The sequence below is a fragment of the Macrobrachium nipponense genome, chromosome 16, assembly GCF_015104395.2.
Source record: "Macrobrachium nipponense isolate FS-2020 chromosome 16, ASM1510439v2, whole genome shotgun sequence".
In the NCBI taxonomy this organism is placed as follows: domain Eukaryota; kingdom Metazoa; phylum Arthropoda; class Malacostraca; order Decapoda; family Palaemonidae; genus Macrobrachium; species Macrobrachium nipponense.
The window spans coordinates 70075141-70092808 of record NC_087209.1 but is presented as its reverse complement, the minus strand read 5'-3'; the positions used below and the strand labels follow the sequence as shown (position 1 = coordinate 70092808).

General features: G+C 40.5%; 1 protein-coding gene across 2 annotated transcripts in view; it reads left to right on the top strand.

Moving 5' to 3' along the window:
- Positions 1–16430, top strand: part of LOC135195811 (pro-resilin-like) — a 32864-nt gene extending 16434 nt beyond the window's left edge. The window contains exons 2-6 of one of the 2 annotated variants that reach the window (XM_064222288.1): positions 11342–11495; positions 11544–11617; positions 11890–12175; positions 12292–12954; positions 15016–16430. In XM_064222288.1, the coding sequence (XP_064078358.1) occupies positions 11342–11495; positions 11544–11617; positions 11890–12175; positions 12292–12954; positions 15016–15029 (1191 nt within the window). In that variant the 3' untranslated portion in view covers positions 15030–16430. Of the gene's footprint in view, positions 1–11341; positions 11618–11889; positions 12176–12291; positions 12955–15015 lie in introns of both variants that reach the window. The other variant, XM_064222287.1, reaches the window with a different exon arrangement.
- The last annotated feature ends 1238 nt before the right edge of the window (positions 16431–17668 follow it).

The following is a 17668-nucleotide window of genomic DNA, read 5'->3' as shown; positions in this document are numbered from 1 at the left end:
CTTCTCTCTCCAGCATCTCAGCAGTTCCTTATTCCCATACCCTAAAAGTCCTATTCTTAGGCTACCTATTTTCTTCGTTAATTACGAGCCTGAAGCTCACCCGTGTGCCATTTATAATTCTCTCTCTCTCTCTCTCTCTCTCTCTCTCTGAGAGAGAGGAGAAAGTCCGAAGGTATGCGGACCTCTCTCCCTCTCTCAACCTCCTCCGTTCAACGCCCTCCCTCCCTCCCCTTCCCTCCCCCCTTTTGACCCTTTTGACCCTTTCCTCCTCGGCTCCATCGCCTTCTACGGGAGGTAGAAGATTATTGGGTATCCGAGACGAGGGAAGTTGAATGAATACCTTTTAGCTTTACCTCGTTTACTTCATTGCTAACGGCACTTGAAGGGGTTCTCTCTCTCTCTCTCTCTCTCTCTCTCTCTCTCTCTCTCTCTAATAATATATATATATATATATATATATATATATATATATATATATATATATATATATATATATTTCTATATATATATATATATATGATATTATATATATATATATATATATATCATAATCGAAAGAAGGAATCGGATTGATAACTTAGCATCAATATGCAAGGTTAGGGAGCTACTGAAACATACGTATCTTGGAACAATATGAAATTTATTAACGAGATATCAGTATGTAGGCACAAGATTAAGGATATATATGGATGCACAACTCTTGTCACTCTCCTCTCCTTCATTACCTCTGTCTCTTTCTCTGTATAAATGTGCAAAAGTTTCATCTTGTTACAGTAAATCATATTCTTTGTTCAAAACAATTTTTGTTTTTGTTCAGATTGTGACTTATGAGTTGCTTTTCCCTGAACTGCCATTTGTCTCAATTTCTTTAACTAGAAATCTCCGTTTGAATTTTATCATTGGAATTAGATATGAATGCTTATCTAGAAGCCTATTTAAAGTCCCTGTCCATACACTAATTCCTCGACATAATAGGTAAAATAACGCAATAATATCTATGAGCGACTGTATTTTTCCAAATGCTAAAAGTGTTAAAAAAGGGGGCTTTCCACCGTTTTTTTTTTTAACTTTGTATTTGGAAAAATGCAGTTGCTCATGTCCATTATTGTGGCTTTTTACTTACTATTCCTGCTCACAGTACAGTTTGTATGGTGTTTTTACGTTGCATGGATAACCAGTGGTTATTCAGCAACGGGACCAACGGCTTTACGTGACTTCCGAACCACGTCGAGAGTGAAGTTCTATCACCAGAAATACATATCTCTCTCACACTTCAATGGAATGCCCGAGAATCGAACTTGCGGTCACGAGGTGGTACGCCAACACCATACCGACCACGCCTCACAGACGTCTTTGCAAACCTCCATTTCGCAAAGTTGTAATCAATCTGCAGAGCCTGGAATATGGCGGACGAAGATACACTTCTCTTTTTCTCATTTATTTTTTTTAACATTTGTGGCTCATTGCCCTGATTAGACCCATGCTCCCGGCAACTGGCACCCCTACCCCCACCCCCCATTCCCCCACCCCCCAAAAAAAAACCCTGGCCGCCACCCCACCAGCGCTAACGTTTCCAAAAAACCAAACCGGAACTGGTGTCTTCCGGTAAAACGAATTGCTGACCACCTCCTCTGATGCTAGAGGCGACGTATACTACAGTATACTCTGCCTGCATGACAAAGAAGTATCCGTCTGCAGGCTATAGAATATATTGAATAAAACATTCTGGAATAATAATAATAATAATAATAATAATAATAATAATAATAATAATAATAATAATAATATTATAATGGGAATAAGGTTCTAGAATGGGGAATCGTTACAGATCCCCGAAGGCTGTCCTCAGTTTATACTAGATTTATTTCGAATACATTTGTCTGGAATTGTTCCTCCATCATACATCACACACACACACACACACACACACACACACACACACATATATATATATATATATATATATATATATATATATATATATATATATATATATATATATATATATATACAATGAATGTTCAACGAGTTAAGCAGATCTCTCGGCTCGCGTGCATACTATCAATTTCTCTAGACTCGCGTGCAGACTATCAATTTCCTTTTCGTTAGAACTCGGAAAATAAAACTCAAGTTGAACTACTTTTAGTGACAAAAAGAGTCAGAGAGAACGAAAGTGGCTCTTCTTACTGGTTTTAGTTGTATTTTTAAACTCCTTCCTTAATCTTATTCATTCGTTCATTTTAAAGCTAGGGGGGAATTGCAGGGTATGATAAAAACCAACAGGAAAAATGTCTTTTGTGTTTTATGAGTTACTCATGGGAACCCAATCATTTTTCCTAACTTTTTTTTTTATATTATGCGGGTATGTAGTACAATTGAGGAAGAGAGAGAGAGAGGAGAAGGGGGTGGGGGGGGGGGGGGAGGGAAATTCTTGAAGCAAGGTCGAGTGCGAATCCGGTTTCCTTTAAGATATCGAAGACGCTTACTCCCACTCGCTTTTTCCTTTTCTCTCTCTCTCTCTCTCTCTCTCTCTCTCTCTCTCTCTCTCTCTCCTTACAGCCTCACCCCGCGGGTGACTGCTTTTTGCCGCCTCCTGCTCATCTCCCAGACAACTTATTTCTTGCGCGTATCGTTGCCTTGGCTGAAGATGTATTGCTGCTTTTTACTGGCTGTCTGAGCCTTCGACACTGCGCGTAAGATTGTCTTCATTCAATTGCCCGTCTGAGCGGGTTTCGCAAAAAAAAAAAAAAAAAAAGGAGGGCAAAAAATGGTACCTTTTTTTTATGGCATGACAAGCACTTTTTTTCCTGCCTCGTAAAATGTATGAAATTCCTTCGAAGGAAAAAAAAAATACGCTCACGGTTCAATTTCTTGGAGCATGCGCTGTTTTGGGTTTCTATAGTCTTTTTTTTTTTCTATAACGCAAATATTATGTCTTGTCTTACACCGTACTTTTCCAGCATTCTTTGTTCTATAATAATAATAATAATAATAATAATAATAATAATAATAATAATAATAATTATTAATAATAATAATAATTCTGTATATTACAGTACATACTTCAAAACCTACACATAAAAAGGAGTTCTCGTCTCCAGCATTCGTCGGAACATTATTTTTCTGTTTATAATAATAATAATAATAATAATAATAATAATAATAGTGTACTTAGGACCCAAGCAGACCTCTCTCAAGCATACTTTATGTAAAAAGTAAAAGTAACGGCTACTTCAGCAGCGTTACACTTGTAGCGATTCTTCTCTATTTTACGAATAGCGGCTTTTTCCGTGCTACTTAAACAGGCTATAGAGGTCATGATCAAAGACAGTGTCAAAATAGGTGTTATATATTTGAATTTTACAGCAACAACAAAGTGTTAGTAAGAGTACCATGCAGTTGATGCTAACGTTTCCAAACCTGAATGACGGCTTCAACAAGCGATCCAAGTTCACTCACCCCGGGAGTGCGAACGAATCAGGTGTCTTTATGTAAACTCATTTCCCTTCTGCGTCTAAACCCGATCTCTTACGAGGAACCGAACAGTCGTTTTAAAAAATAAATACTAAAAGGACTAACGGACGGAATATCTCTCTGAGAAACGAACTATAAGATAATATCCAGAAAGTACGGTAATTGTGTGTTACGTTACTGTTTAGGCCTAATGGCTGGCTGTGTGGCCTGCAATGTCTACCTTGGTGGCCTGAGTCTCGATCAGTGCAACTCCCGAACCAATGCTAGGACAGACCACGGTCTAGAGTAGTCTTTCTGGACCGTGGGATGGACAGGACAACCAAGAGACGATCGGATCGTCAGTCATAGAGAGGATGGCTGACACGCATCCGATTTCTTCCCTCATTTCGTCCTGCGGTTTCTCGATTCGAATTTACTCATTCGATTCATCGTACGATGTAATTCGACGGGAGAAAGCGCTGGCATTCGATACTCTGTTCTTGCGCACACACACACACAGCAGATAGCCCCGTTCTGTCCTGTTCCGCCATCTCTCTCTCTCTCTCTCTCTCTTCTCTCTCTCTCTCTCTCTCTAAGCGAGAGGGAAATGCTTTCGGTGCTTTTTTAATGACGGTGGTCTCAATGCACAAACGCTCTGTGGCCGACGACCCATTCCCACCTGTCATTTGGAGGAACAGGTGGAGTTTTCTCTCTCTCTCTCTCTCTCTCTCTCTCTCTCTCTCTCTCTCTCTCTCTCTCTCTCTCTTTGCCCATTTTTCTCTCTAGTAAGAAAGGGGCCTTTTTGAAGCCTTCTCCTGGTATTATTTATTCACTTTTATGCTTATATTTCCGGTATTCGTCTATTTAAGTTACGTATTTAATTCCCTTTGTTTATTTCGTTACGTATTTTGCCGATCTTTCTGTAGCCTTCTCCTGCCATTATTGATTCACTTTTATTGTATATTTCGCGTAGTCGTCTATTTAAGTTACGTACTTCACTCGCTCTGTACATTTTATTACGTGTTTCATTTATTATCTTTCTGAGAAAGGTGGATTCATTGACGATATTACATAACTGTAGGTATTATATTTTCTGATGTACGCTTGGTTATTATTATTATTATTATTATTATTATTATTATTATTATTATTATTATTATTATATTATTATTATTATTATTATTAGCAACAAATAGAGTTAACTCAGCAACCGGAGAGTGATTGCACATATAAACAACGATACATTTTAGTAAACAATTATCATTACTGATAATAGTAACAATGCAAAATGCTAACAAATAGAGAGATCACCCAGCAAACCAATAAATGATTCCACACACAAACAGCAACACATAAAAATAAAAAAAACTACCTGCCTCTGATTACACCGAAGTGAAACTGCGCCAGATATAACTGCGACAACAACAATAGCAACGCGGAAAAACAACATTTCTTCCTACCTCCTTTATATCCGGCAATGTCAATAAAAGACGAACACCCATAATCAACCTCCTCCCCCAACGCCCACCCCCGACCCCCCCTCCCACCGGCGCTACCCCCTCCCCTCTGGCGTTCCCCTCACACAGGTCAAACTTTCCCCCAGGTTTCCAATCTGTGAAATTAAGGAAAGCAATTCAGCCAATAATTTTTCTTACGCATTCAATTGATTCCCGCTTTCCGATGCGCGCATGCGCTTAAAAGCGGTGTTTTATTTATTTATATTTTAATTTTTTCTAGCAGAATGTAAAAGTTTGACAGCCAGTATTTCGATGTCCCTCATTTCACAGAGCTGATTAACGCTCAAGATAAAACTACAGCACCGGCATATACTGAATTACTTTTATCGAATATCTGTTTTCTTATTCTGGAAACTGGAAGGGTCTCTCTCTCTTTTTTTTTTATTATTATTATTATTCTGAACTTCAAAGCCAGGGGAGTGGTCTGCCTCTGCGTAGCTGCTGGACGAGTAATAAGATCCTCAAATATCATAGCTTTATTCCGTCAACCATAGCAGTTAACAATCTTATTTCAGAGGCATTTTCCAGTTTTCTCCTACGCTGTTCTACAATGTCATTTATATTAGCGTTACTTTTTACCGGTTTCACTGGTGACGTTAGAATTAATTAGTAATGTACTACCATCAGCTCTTGACTCAAAGCTTATCTCTTTGCCGCTATACGATAAAAAGAAACAGTTATACTTCCTCATGGAATTCCATCACCAGTTGGTCGAAGACAGTTGCAAAGCGCTCTCCGGCCGTAATGGCGCTTTCCGTACGTCAACTTTCACAGCGCCACGCCCTTCATGGCAAAAGTTATCACCAAGTGTGATCTCAAATCCGCGTGTTTGTTAATCGCTTATTTCGAACGATCTTAATGACTCGTTTGTGTTTATTATTGTCTTGGAACAAAACGTAATAGCTTTTTTTATTTCTATCCTTAGACGAAGACAGTTTTTTTTCCCCTTCCAGAAATCGCTGGTGAATCGTAGAATCCAGCTGCCTTCTTATCCCCCAGTATGTCTGCCAGGGTTATCTTATCCAGAAATCTAGCAAATTCCTATTACGAATCCATTCTAATTTGGTTACTGGAATCCAAAAACCTTCCTGGACTAAGGCGAATCCAGCCAAGTAAGGCTGCCAGAATTTGCTCTTGAAATAATCTACAGCAATTTAACCTAATACGAATCCAGTCTCATTTGCTACTGGAATCACGAACCCTTCTGCCTTCAGACGAATCGAGTCAAGTGCTACGGCCAGAATTTGCACCTGGAATAATTTCCAGCAACTTGACCTATGACAAATGCCGTCTAATTGCACCTGGAGTCATTTCCACGAACTTGGCCTACGACAAATCCAGTCTAATTGCACCTGGAATCATTTCCAAGAACTTGGCCTACGACAAATCCAGTCTAATTGCACCTGGAATTATTTCCAGGAACTTGGTCTATGACAAATCCAGTCTAATTCCACCTGGAATCATTTCCAGGAACTTGGCCATTGACAAATCCAGTCTAATTGCGCCTGGAATCATTTCCAGGAACTTGGCCATTGACAAATCCAGTCTAATTGCGCCTGGAATCATTTCCAGGAATTTGGCCATTGACAAATCCAGTCTAATTGCGCCTGGAATCATTTCCAGGTACTTGGCCTATGGCAAATCCAGTCAACTACAGTCTGACAACTTCACAAACCAATCCCGAGGCGTCCCAGGCCACCGATTCCCCTGCATCATAACCGGAGCTAACTTCCCACAAGACATCTCCAGCCGTTTTTCCACGACCTCTCTGACACCCAGCCAACCTCACTCTCAGAGAAATTATTTAGAAGCGTTTTCGGCTAATGACGAAGGGCGCAATCTTTCTCCCCAGAACAGAATTCGTCCCCGACCGCTAAATGACGCCTTCCGATGGCTCCGACATGGACAGCTATCGGTGGGAGGGATGAGAAGGGTGAAAATGTCAACATTCTCTCCCCGCCACTCTCTCTCTCTCTCTCTCTCTCTTTCCACTTTCTTTATACACGCACACACACACGTATATATATCTAGAATATTATTTTATATATATATATATATAGATATCTAATATAGAGAATATATATATATATATATAATACATCTATATATACACACACACACACACAACACACACACATATATATATATATATATATTATATATATTATTATATATATATATATATATATGTGTGTGTGTGTGTGTGTGTGTGTGTGCGTGTGTGCGTGTGTGTGTGTGTGAGTGCGCCACGATTAAAGTTGACTTGTCTTTGTTCTGAAACCAACGCTACAGACATAATCATAGAAATTAATTGTAAGAATCGAGTGTGCAACAAAAGGACAATTGCCTTTTCCTGCTGTACGACGTTCCGAAAGAATAACGAATGATAATGACGCAGACTTTTTTTTTATAACTTGCCTGATTTACTGACACATTTTGGCGTCGCAGCATCTGCGGTCACTGACCCCCGATTTACGTAGCGGATTAGAAAAGGAAACGTTGCCAGAGTAGAGGGACTGCAGTGCAGTTAACCCGGAAAAGTCATGAGAGGGACTCGCCGAAGGAAACACTGAGAATTCGGTATCCTGCGGAAGGTGAATGGCATTCGATTGTATTTCGAAGCGTTCGCTTCTAGTGGTGAGCTGCTTTCGAGTAACGAGAAGTGCGATGCTGATGCAAAAAAAAAAATGTAATACATTCGAGCAAATGCATATGAATCACTTTTTATTACTATTGATAGTTATATAGATCAAATACCTCTATAATCAGCTACGGTTGCCGTGTCAGAACAACGCACACACACAAACACACAAACTCTCATACCTAGATCTAACTTCTATAGGTCTAGTACGTAGCCGAGGCGTAATGTATATGAATCACCTTTTATTACTATTGTAATAAAATAAATCAGATATCTCTATAATCACCTACGGTTGCCGTGTCAGAACAACGCACACACACACACACCTAAATCTAACTTCTATAGGTCTAGTACGCAGCCGAGGCGTAGGTACCTACGCCCCAAACTTTCTAGCGGTTTCCGTGTTGGGTCAGCGAAAATGGTTTACAGGGCGCTGTATAACCATCTTACGCGCGCTTGGCAGGTTCGGGGGAGGGGCGAGAGGGGTCCCCCACCCCCCTTCTTGGATTATGGTCGTTTCTTGTGACGACACAACGCCTTCTTTCCTTGATTATTTTATGACGAAGAAGAATGTGCGCATTGTACCACCTGTGAAAGTTCCAGGAGCGTTTTTTGGTTTCTCTCGTCTAGTGAGGTAACACAGGCTAATCGCCTTTATTTGTGAAGGACTCAGCCTTGATTTAGTGAATGTTTTTCAACGTGCGGTCATTCATCTTTAGATTTATCCTGCTATTTTATTTTTCCGCAAGAGAAAACTATTGAGATGGCTACTCACCGCCCTCAGATCTTAAAAACGACTGAGTCTAGAGAGTTGCAAATTGGTATGTTGATAATCCCCCTCCAATCGTCAAACATAACTAATTTCAGCCGTCTAGCCTCGGTAGTTTTTATTTTATGTAAGGTTAAAGTCAACCATGATCGTGCGTCTGGCAACGCTACAGGACAAGCCACCACCAAGCCGTGGCTGAAGGTTTCATAGGGGGCGCCTCATACAGCATTTTACAGAAAACTCAATTTTTTTTACTTGTCTGGTTTTATAGCCATTATCGTGCGTCTGGCAACGCTATAGGACATGCCACCACAGTGCAATGAATGAAAGTTTCATGGGGCGCGGCTCGCACAGCATTATACTCTGTACAGAAAACTCAATTTGCTTTTTTAATTGTCTGGTTTGATTTTCGCCTTTGAAATATGAGCAGGAGAAACCACCGTATCTGGAATTCCAACCGAAGGCATAATCACAAGACAAAGAAAAATAAGAATAAGTTTAAAAAAAAGTTAATTAAGGGCCAGGTAGGAGACAGTGCTATCGGACGCAGAGACCTTAAACTGGACAATGAAGTCTTGATCATTAACCAGAGATTAGATCTCCGCTCTCGGCGGCATCACTTTTCTCCATTATCTTTATGCAGAATCTCCATTGGCTTTTTTTTTTAACTGACATTCCTCTCTCTCTCTCCCTCCTCTCTCCTCTTCTCTCTCTCTCTCTCTCTACTCTCTCTTCTCTCTCTCCTCCCCCCCCCCCGCTCTCTCTTATCTCTCTCTCTCTCTCCTCTCTCTGTTTTCAAAATGCATAAGGAAAAAGAATACAGAACGCTCTCTTTTAGATAATGTACCATTATCACTTATTGGAATCCGTGCTTCGCATCTCCATAACCAGATTATCTGCTTTTTAAATATATATATATATATATATATATATATATATATATATATATATATATATATATATATATATATATATATATATATATATATATATATATATATATATATATATATATATATATATATATATATATATATACAAACACATCTGGAAATTGATAGATAATAATTATCTTGAAACTTCTTATTTGCTCTTCGTGCTAAACAGCAGTAACTACAAAATATTAAATAAAAAATCAACAAATAAATCAAAAAAAATGTTAAAAAAATCTCGCAATCATGAGTCACCACAGATGCTCTTCTCAATGAATCGAATTTTAGAGTTAGGCGAATGCGTTACTAAGCTCTACCACTCTACGCCCCAACCCCTACCCCTCTCACCCCTACCCCTCCCTCCCTACCCTACCCCCCCCCCCCCTACCCTATCCTACCCCAATCCCACAACTCCCCTCCCCTTTCTATCACAACACTATTTAAGCCGGGAGCTCGTCCGTTTGCATATGTTTAAGGCAGAGAAAGTAACTAAGTGCTCGACGAGAGAGAGAGAGAGAGAGAGAGAGAGAGAGAGAGAGAGAGAAAGCAACGAGCTTTCTTTCTTCTTCGAGTGCCCCAGGGCACCGTGTGCCACTGCCTCTCTTCGAGGTTCATCTGACAGTTGCCTGCCCTTCTCTTCCTCTTCTAGTAGTGTCTCTCTTTTTTTCGGCGTTTCTTCTTCCTTCTTATTTCTTCCTCGCACTCCCGTTTTTCTTCTCTTCTCTCTCTCTCTCTCTCTCTCTCTTCTCGGTCTTGTTTCGGAGTCGGCTTTCACCGTAAGGACCTTCTCTCGGTAAGTGAGCACACGATGTCTCCTCGGATGGACTGGTAAGTCTTTGAGACACCCTAATCCTGGTAACTCCTTGTAACTCACCGTTACCAGTGAGTCTTACCGGTACAGGACCTAATCCTATTAGTCAAACCTTTTATTCTTGGGTCGTTACTTATTCCTCCCGGAGAAATCTACTGTTAAAGCTCTAAACAAATGAAATACTGCAGAGAACTTGGAATAAAAATATCAGTGATTTCAAATTTTATTCAGAACGAAGAGGAGAGGGAGAAGAAACGGGAATAAGAGGCGAAAAAGAGGAATATAGCATGGAGGTCACATTCCACCCTGAGTAGAAAGTGGCTGGGCGGTCTAACCTGCATACGGTATGAGGATCCTCTGAGAGGGTCAACTGGCAAGGGAGTAGGAGCCGTTTCAAAGGCAAATCCCCGTTGCTGCTGCTGCTGCCACTACTGCTACTACTACTACTACTATTACTATTACTAGGTCGCGTTCGGGCTAAGGGTAGATAAAGTGATCTCTCTCGGGCACAATACCCAAACCTACTTTAACCCTCCTTCTCTCTCTTTCTTTATTTTATTCTTTCTTCGTCCCGTCCTAGAACCCTGATTTATTGAGTCGTTTCCTTATATATACATGAATCTTCAGTTCAGCAATGTAATTATATTATCTCTTAGTTCGGATTTCATATCATAGCACACTTTTATCTTCGCCCTAATCTTTTTTTTTTAGATGCGAAAATTACCCATTACCAATTACTAATTTCTAAAATATAAATCACTGCGCGCTGCAGTGATTATACCATTTACATTATTGTTGTTTACGTTATAATAAAGCTTTTATAACATCTATATTGTGCCAATATCTGCGAGTGCATTTTCAGAAAAAAAAAAAACAGGTTTACTCAGCCAATTATTTTGCATGGCAATGAGGTTATATTATTATTATTATTATTATTATTATTATTATTATTATTATTATTATTATTATTATTATTATTATTGTTGTTGTTGTTGTTGTTGTTGTAACAAATTTCGGCAGAATGCCGTGTTATATTTTTTGAAAAAGAGAAGATGAAGAAAAGATGATAACGTATAAAAAACCTCAGCCAACCAAACAAACTTATGAATTTCTTAGCACACAAGAGGCAATATGGGTGAGAAAGATGAACCGTAAAAGATAATGACTTTGACAAGCAACGCTTCATGAGATTGATTTCCGTTTTTCTTCTTCTTCCAGACTTCACTCGTTCTATTTGCCCTCCTGGGCGTCGCAATAGCAGACAAAGGCCATGGCGGCGGAGTACCTTCAACAGGCTATGGACCCCCACCAGCAAGTTACGGCCCACCACCAGCTCCTAGCTACGGCCCACCCCCAGCTCCTAGCTATGGCCACCCCCAGCTCCTAGCTATGGACCCACCCCCAGCTCCTAGCTATGGCCCACCACCCGTCCATTATGGCCCTCCACCCGTCCATTATGGCCCACCACCCTCCAAAGGCAAAGGGGGAGGAAAGGTATGTCAGGGTTTTTCTTTCATCTGCCAACTGCAGCATTGCAAACGTTGATACTACATGTCCCTAGTTAAAGAATATATAGCTTTGGTATACCTGCTCTGCAGTCAGCCATTCATAACAAAGTAGTATTTCAAAGTCACTTCTCACTTAGGAGAGATAAGCAGTTTGGTTCAGAAGCGCCAGAATGAGTCCCAGACTCCTTTTGTAATTAGTTCCAGGGATGACTACAAATCATAAGTGAAGCTGGAGTGGTTTCTGTTTTTATTCCACAGGGAAAAGGCGGCTTCGACCTGGGCATTGCCAAGGGCTTCAATGATTTCATGAAGGCTAAAGATAATGCCGTGAAGGGAGCAGCGAAGGGCATGTCAGACATGTTCAACAAGGGAAAAGATGCCCTGTCAAAGGGAATGGACTACATGTCGGGAGGGCTCAAAAAGGGAATGGACTACATGTCAGGAGGATTCAAATCCCTGATCAAGAGTATGGAGGACACCTTCAGCAAGGGCAAAGGTGGCAAAGGTGGCAAAGGAGGAAGCGGTAAAGGAGGTGGATACCCCGGTATGTCTGATGATTCACTGGTCATGTAAAAATAGGTGTGAATAGAACTGTAGATTTGTTTTGAAATATTTCACCTCTCATTGGTATTGTTACTAATATATCCTATTTCTTTTCAGCACCTGTCTATGGCCCACCCCCCAGCTACGGCCCACCCCCCAGCTACGGTCCACCCCCAGCCAGTTATGGCCCTCCCCCTGCCAGCTATGGTCCACCCCCAGCCAGCTACGGTCCACCCCCAGCCAGCTATGGTCCACCTCCTGTTCCAGCCCCCACCTATGGTGCCCCTGATGTTAGTGGTTCTTATGGTGCTCCAAAACCAGAGGACATCGTACTCATCCCTGATACTGGATATGGAGCGCCCTCAGTTCATGGTCACTCTGCTGGTGTGTCTGTAGGACATGGTCATGGAGGAGTAGGCGATGTTCATGGTCACGGTCACTCTGCTGGCGTGTCTGTAGGACACGGTCATGGAGGAGTAGGCGATGTTCATGCTCATGGTCTTTCTAATGACATATCCAAAGGTCACGCTCATGCAGGAGGAGCAGCTAACGGTCACTCTCTTCCAGTTGTTCCCCTCCCAATAGAAGCTCCCATATCTAGCTATGGTGTTCCAGTTGAGTCCCATCATGTAGAACTCCCCTCATCTAGTTACGGAGCCCCCATTCCCCTCCCAGTTCCCCAAGTCCCAGTTCCAGCTTCGAGTTACGGTACCCCTGACATTGGTCACGCAGCCCCTGTGCCAGCACCATCTTCAAGTTATGGTGCCCCTCATGCAAAAGGTGTGCACATTCAACCTGCTAACAGTGGCGATCTCAAGCCTCAACTCCAAAATGAGAAGCCACGTCCTTTCCCAGTCCCTGTGTTGGTGCCTGTGGCACCCATGAGCCTCATATTCCCTCGACCCCCATCCAAGGCCTACAGAGCCCCCCGGCCACAAAAAGGCTTCGGCCGGCCAGGGGGCAGTGGTGCGTATGTCTCATCCTCATCATTTACTGGTTGGCTCTCTTCTGACTCTCTACATGCAAGCGACTCTGCTACCGCTCAACCTCTTGGACATTCCCATGACTATTTACCCCAACCTCAGGAGCAGGAGACTCTATCTGTGGCTCATCATGGGGGATCTGGATTAAATTCTCCCTCATTTAGTTCACCCCCTAGCATTCAAAATCCCTCAGGATTTCATTTTACAACAGTTATTAATCCCCCAGAAGCCATTCCCCCTTTAGTGACGACAGTTTCACCTTCAAAGTCTGTACCTTGTATTCTTCCATCTGATATAAGAAATAACATTGGATCATCTGTGTTTTGTGATCCTCCAACCCTAAGCCCAAACAATTACTATCCAGTTTTGCCAAATGCCAATGATGAGTCTGCTTCTCCTGATATTTCAGTCATAGAATTCATAACTGGTGAAGGTGACAATTTTGGTGGTGATGGGCTCTTCTATGCTGACAATAGTGACAGTGTTGAAATTAGTGAAGAAATTAGAGATCCTAGAACATTTTCATTTGTAGTAGGTAACTATGATTCAGATATTTTGCCTGTCCAGGATATACCAAACTCTTTAAGTAGCTATTCAGAACCTTTAGACCTAACATCTATTGACCAAGATGATACATATGAAAGTTATTTAGGTGAGAGTGACTGGAGAGTAAGTGATTTCAAACTTAGTGACTTTGAACCTGTTAGACCACATAGTATCTTAACAGCTGAGTTACCAGTGACACATCTTGATCCTGTACAAAATTCTCCTAACCAAAAAGCTGGGGTTTTAACTAACCCGACAGAATCTGACTCGTTACAATATGTGGTTCTTGGCACAGACTCACAGGACCACCTTGGACCTCCCTTGCTTCGACAAACTCAGAGTGTGAAACGTCATACTCCACGTGAACTAAAATCACTAGCACTTACTCACAATAACACATCACTTTCTGAAAGTGCCCAGACTTTACTGAACGCTGGTAATATTAACAGACTTAATAACAAGACTAATTTTTCAGCTTTCTTGGTACCAAGCACTGAAAACCACGAGCAGCTTTTGACAGCAGCAGCAGCTTTAACACTGACAAAACAAAAGCCTGATGAAGAGATCCAACCTGAGGAGACAACAGCCACAAATTCTGTGGAGAAGCCAAATTCCTCTACCAAATTCTCACTAAAACTTGAATCCTTCCCAAATCCGAACAGTCCTAGTGAATCCATTCCAAATCTTCCCTCGTCCAATTTCATATCTGGTTCCTTTGCTAACACCATATCTAGTCCCCTAGTCGACACTAAATCCAGTTCCTCTAGTCAGTCCTCTCCCTCGTCCCATCCCTTAGAAAGTCCTCTAGTATCCTCTACCTCTTTAAGAAATAGTTCCTATGCATTTGTTTAGAAACTAAGGTCCTATTGCTTACTCAGATTTAGTTCAGATTTAGTCTTGTTATAGCTTTTCTCTTTGTTAATGCAAATTCATTTCATAATAGTTAGTGTACTCCAGTTTTGACTTAAGAATCCCTTTCAAACAAATCAGTGTTTTCTGAGTGGAATAAGCATGAAAAAGGTGAACAGTGTTCTTATATCTCATTGCCATCGGTGGAAAACAAGATTGAATATTCAGAGGTATGATGTATTCTGATGCAAACAACAAGGCACCTAAAGAACACACGTAGTCGTCATCTAAAACTACACCTGCACCTTGCAATTTGATAACATTCACATTTTGACTTTTGATTTTTGTATTTATTTTAGTTTCAGTTGCTAGAATTGTCTTTGCATATTATTTAGTATTTTATCCTTAAGTTAAAAATACTGCATACGCATGATGTGTTGCTAATCGATTTCTTTTTTTTCAGGTATTGGGCGCTAAGGGTCATTAGAGTGGATTAGGATCAGCTAACCAATCATTCCTAAGCCACAGTGGTGCTCACAAGTTGTTCACCTGAATTATAGACAATAGATTCTCGTGGTGTGTGTTAGAGGGTCCTGCAAAGACTTAAGATAAAAAAGCCTTGACATTTCCGGTCCACCCACCGCAATGTCAGCTGCGTTTTATTGCAGCTTTGTAGAAAGATAACCCATTAGACTTCCAGGAACCCCTGAGAGTGCAATAGGTACAGACTCCTTGCGAAATCCGTCCAAGGTTTGCTTTTGACTCTGCCATTCCCAGCGTGTGAATGATCGATCGCTCTGGAAACTTCCAGCGTTTGAAATGATCGCTCTGGAAAGAGACTGGCCAGGAGCAGTAGTAGTAGTGAAGGAGAAAACAGGACGGTCTAGTGCAGCTTTGTAAATAAGTTACCCCCGCCTTTGAACAAGTCAAGTCACACCCCAACTGCGAAGGCGCCCCCAGCCCCAGCTTGAATCGAAACGCCACGTCTTCCGGAGAGGAGGAAGGTGGAGAGAGATCGAGCCACCAGCTGTCATGAAAATAGACGTTTCCATTGTTAGAATGACACAGAAACATATTCTTTCTATACTTGTTTTTTAAAAAAACACTGTTTTTAGGTTACACAAAGTTTCTCTCTGTCAGTTTGTGTTAACACGTTGAAACCTTGTTTACGGTTAAGTTTTTCATGCGAGACATACTATATATTTTCAGCAGATCCTCTCATACGCCACGATAAGTGTATATATGCTATATTTGTTGACTTTAACTAATGCTTCAATTCACCTTTTTAAGAAATATCATTATATAACTATATCAGGGATAGAGCGAAGATAACTCAGATGACATATTAGTAATTATATTCACACACATACTTCGAATGACCACAGAAGCAAACATTATTATTATTATTATTATTATCATTATTATTATATTATTTATAGCTCTATTCACTTGGCATTGTCGTAGAAATAGTCAAGTCCAGTATTACCTTGTAAGATGTCCCACGGTTCTTCTTACTTTTCCTCACAGCCACATCGACAGAACGTTTCAAACCAGGAAGAGAGAATTTCCAGTAGACGACTGATGAACAATGCTTCACACGTCTCCTTTCAGTTCAGCCCCTTTCCCGTAGACTAGGAATGCAACATGCTTCAGCAGATGCACCATGATATTCACCCTGGGTGATGATAAAGCACACATTTCGATGACAACAGACACCAAAAGAATATAAATAAATCAATAAAAATAAAGAAAAATAGAGTATCGGGCTGCAACTCTCAAGTTTGTCGTGAAACTCGAAAGATTCATTGTGTCGTGAGTAGCTCGCGCAGCCACCGAAGGACTCGGTGAGACAGACAAATGTCTGTTTTGTTCTTAAGATTCCAGGACGCTAGAGTTAGAGACTGATTCACTGATTGGTTGCTTTTGTACGCCCATCCGGCGTCGTAACGGTCAATTAGGGTCAACGGTGCCGAATACGCAGATGAAGTTAGAGAAGAGGAAAATTACAAAGTTGAATAATGCAAGAAATGGTCGGGCATTGGAAGCAGGCATCAAAAAACTGAAAATAGTAAATCGTAGCAATGCGAGAAAATCTGGCGGCTCAGATTCGGGATAAACAAGTCTAAAATAACGTATTTTTTCCCCCCGTCCCAACACCCCGGAAAAACCAAGATGGCTGAATGAGCTACTCACTGCATCCTCTCTATTTGGAAATATCGATCCCCTCCTGGTGTAATCACAACAACCCTCCTCACCTTTTTATATATTCAATGCCAAAGAAAAATTATAGTTTTGAATGAAAGAACAGTAGCTCAAAACAAGTGATCATTCAATTCACTGGACAATTATGACAATATATATATATATATATATATATATATATATATATATATATATATATATATATATATATATATATATATATATATATAGAATCGTGGTAGATTTATGTTGCCAATTTAGCTTTTCTTTTTCTTGATTTTTTTATTTTTTTATCGCGCAATGGTAACTGTTAGTTTACATGGGATAGAAAGACTGGCAAATTATTTCATAATAAAGGCTTTCTCAGACTGCCCTAAAAATGAGTTATTGAATGTCGCTAAAATGAAAATTCAACGTTAACAAAAACGCAGGCGTTGCTGATATGAATTTTCAACAGAGTTAATTTCATTGTTTTGATAACCATTTGTTTTCTTAATCGCGCCTGTTGAACGGGGCAATACTTAATTGGATTATTGATAGTCATTGAAACGCGACTGCTTGATTTCAAGAAGCCATAGCGAGAGGAAATCACTGCATGATGTCAAAATCATTTTAAGCAAAGTCAAAATCCTTTTACAACATTCGATTGCCTTCAGATTCCATTACCATTACAATCCCATGACGTTTATTCTTCTACGCTGTTTGAAAAGTGGAAAATATTTCATGATACATTTTTTTTATATATATTTTCTTGATGATCCAGTGACGAAAATGGTCAGTACTAATTAGTCTTTACCAAACCCCCATCATTTTCTGTTATTTTCAATTTGTGACTGGTTTCAATTCTTGGCTTTCAGTTGCTAGGAAAACAAATTGAAATGTTGTGTGTATTTCTATGCTGGTAATATATCAAT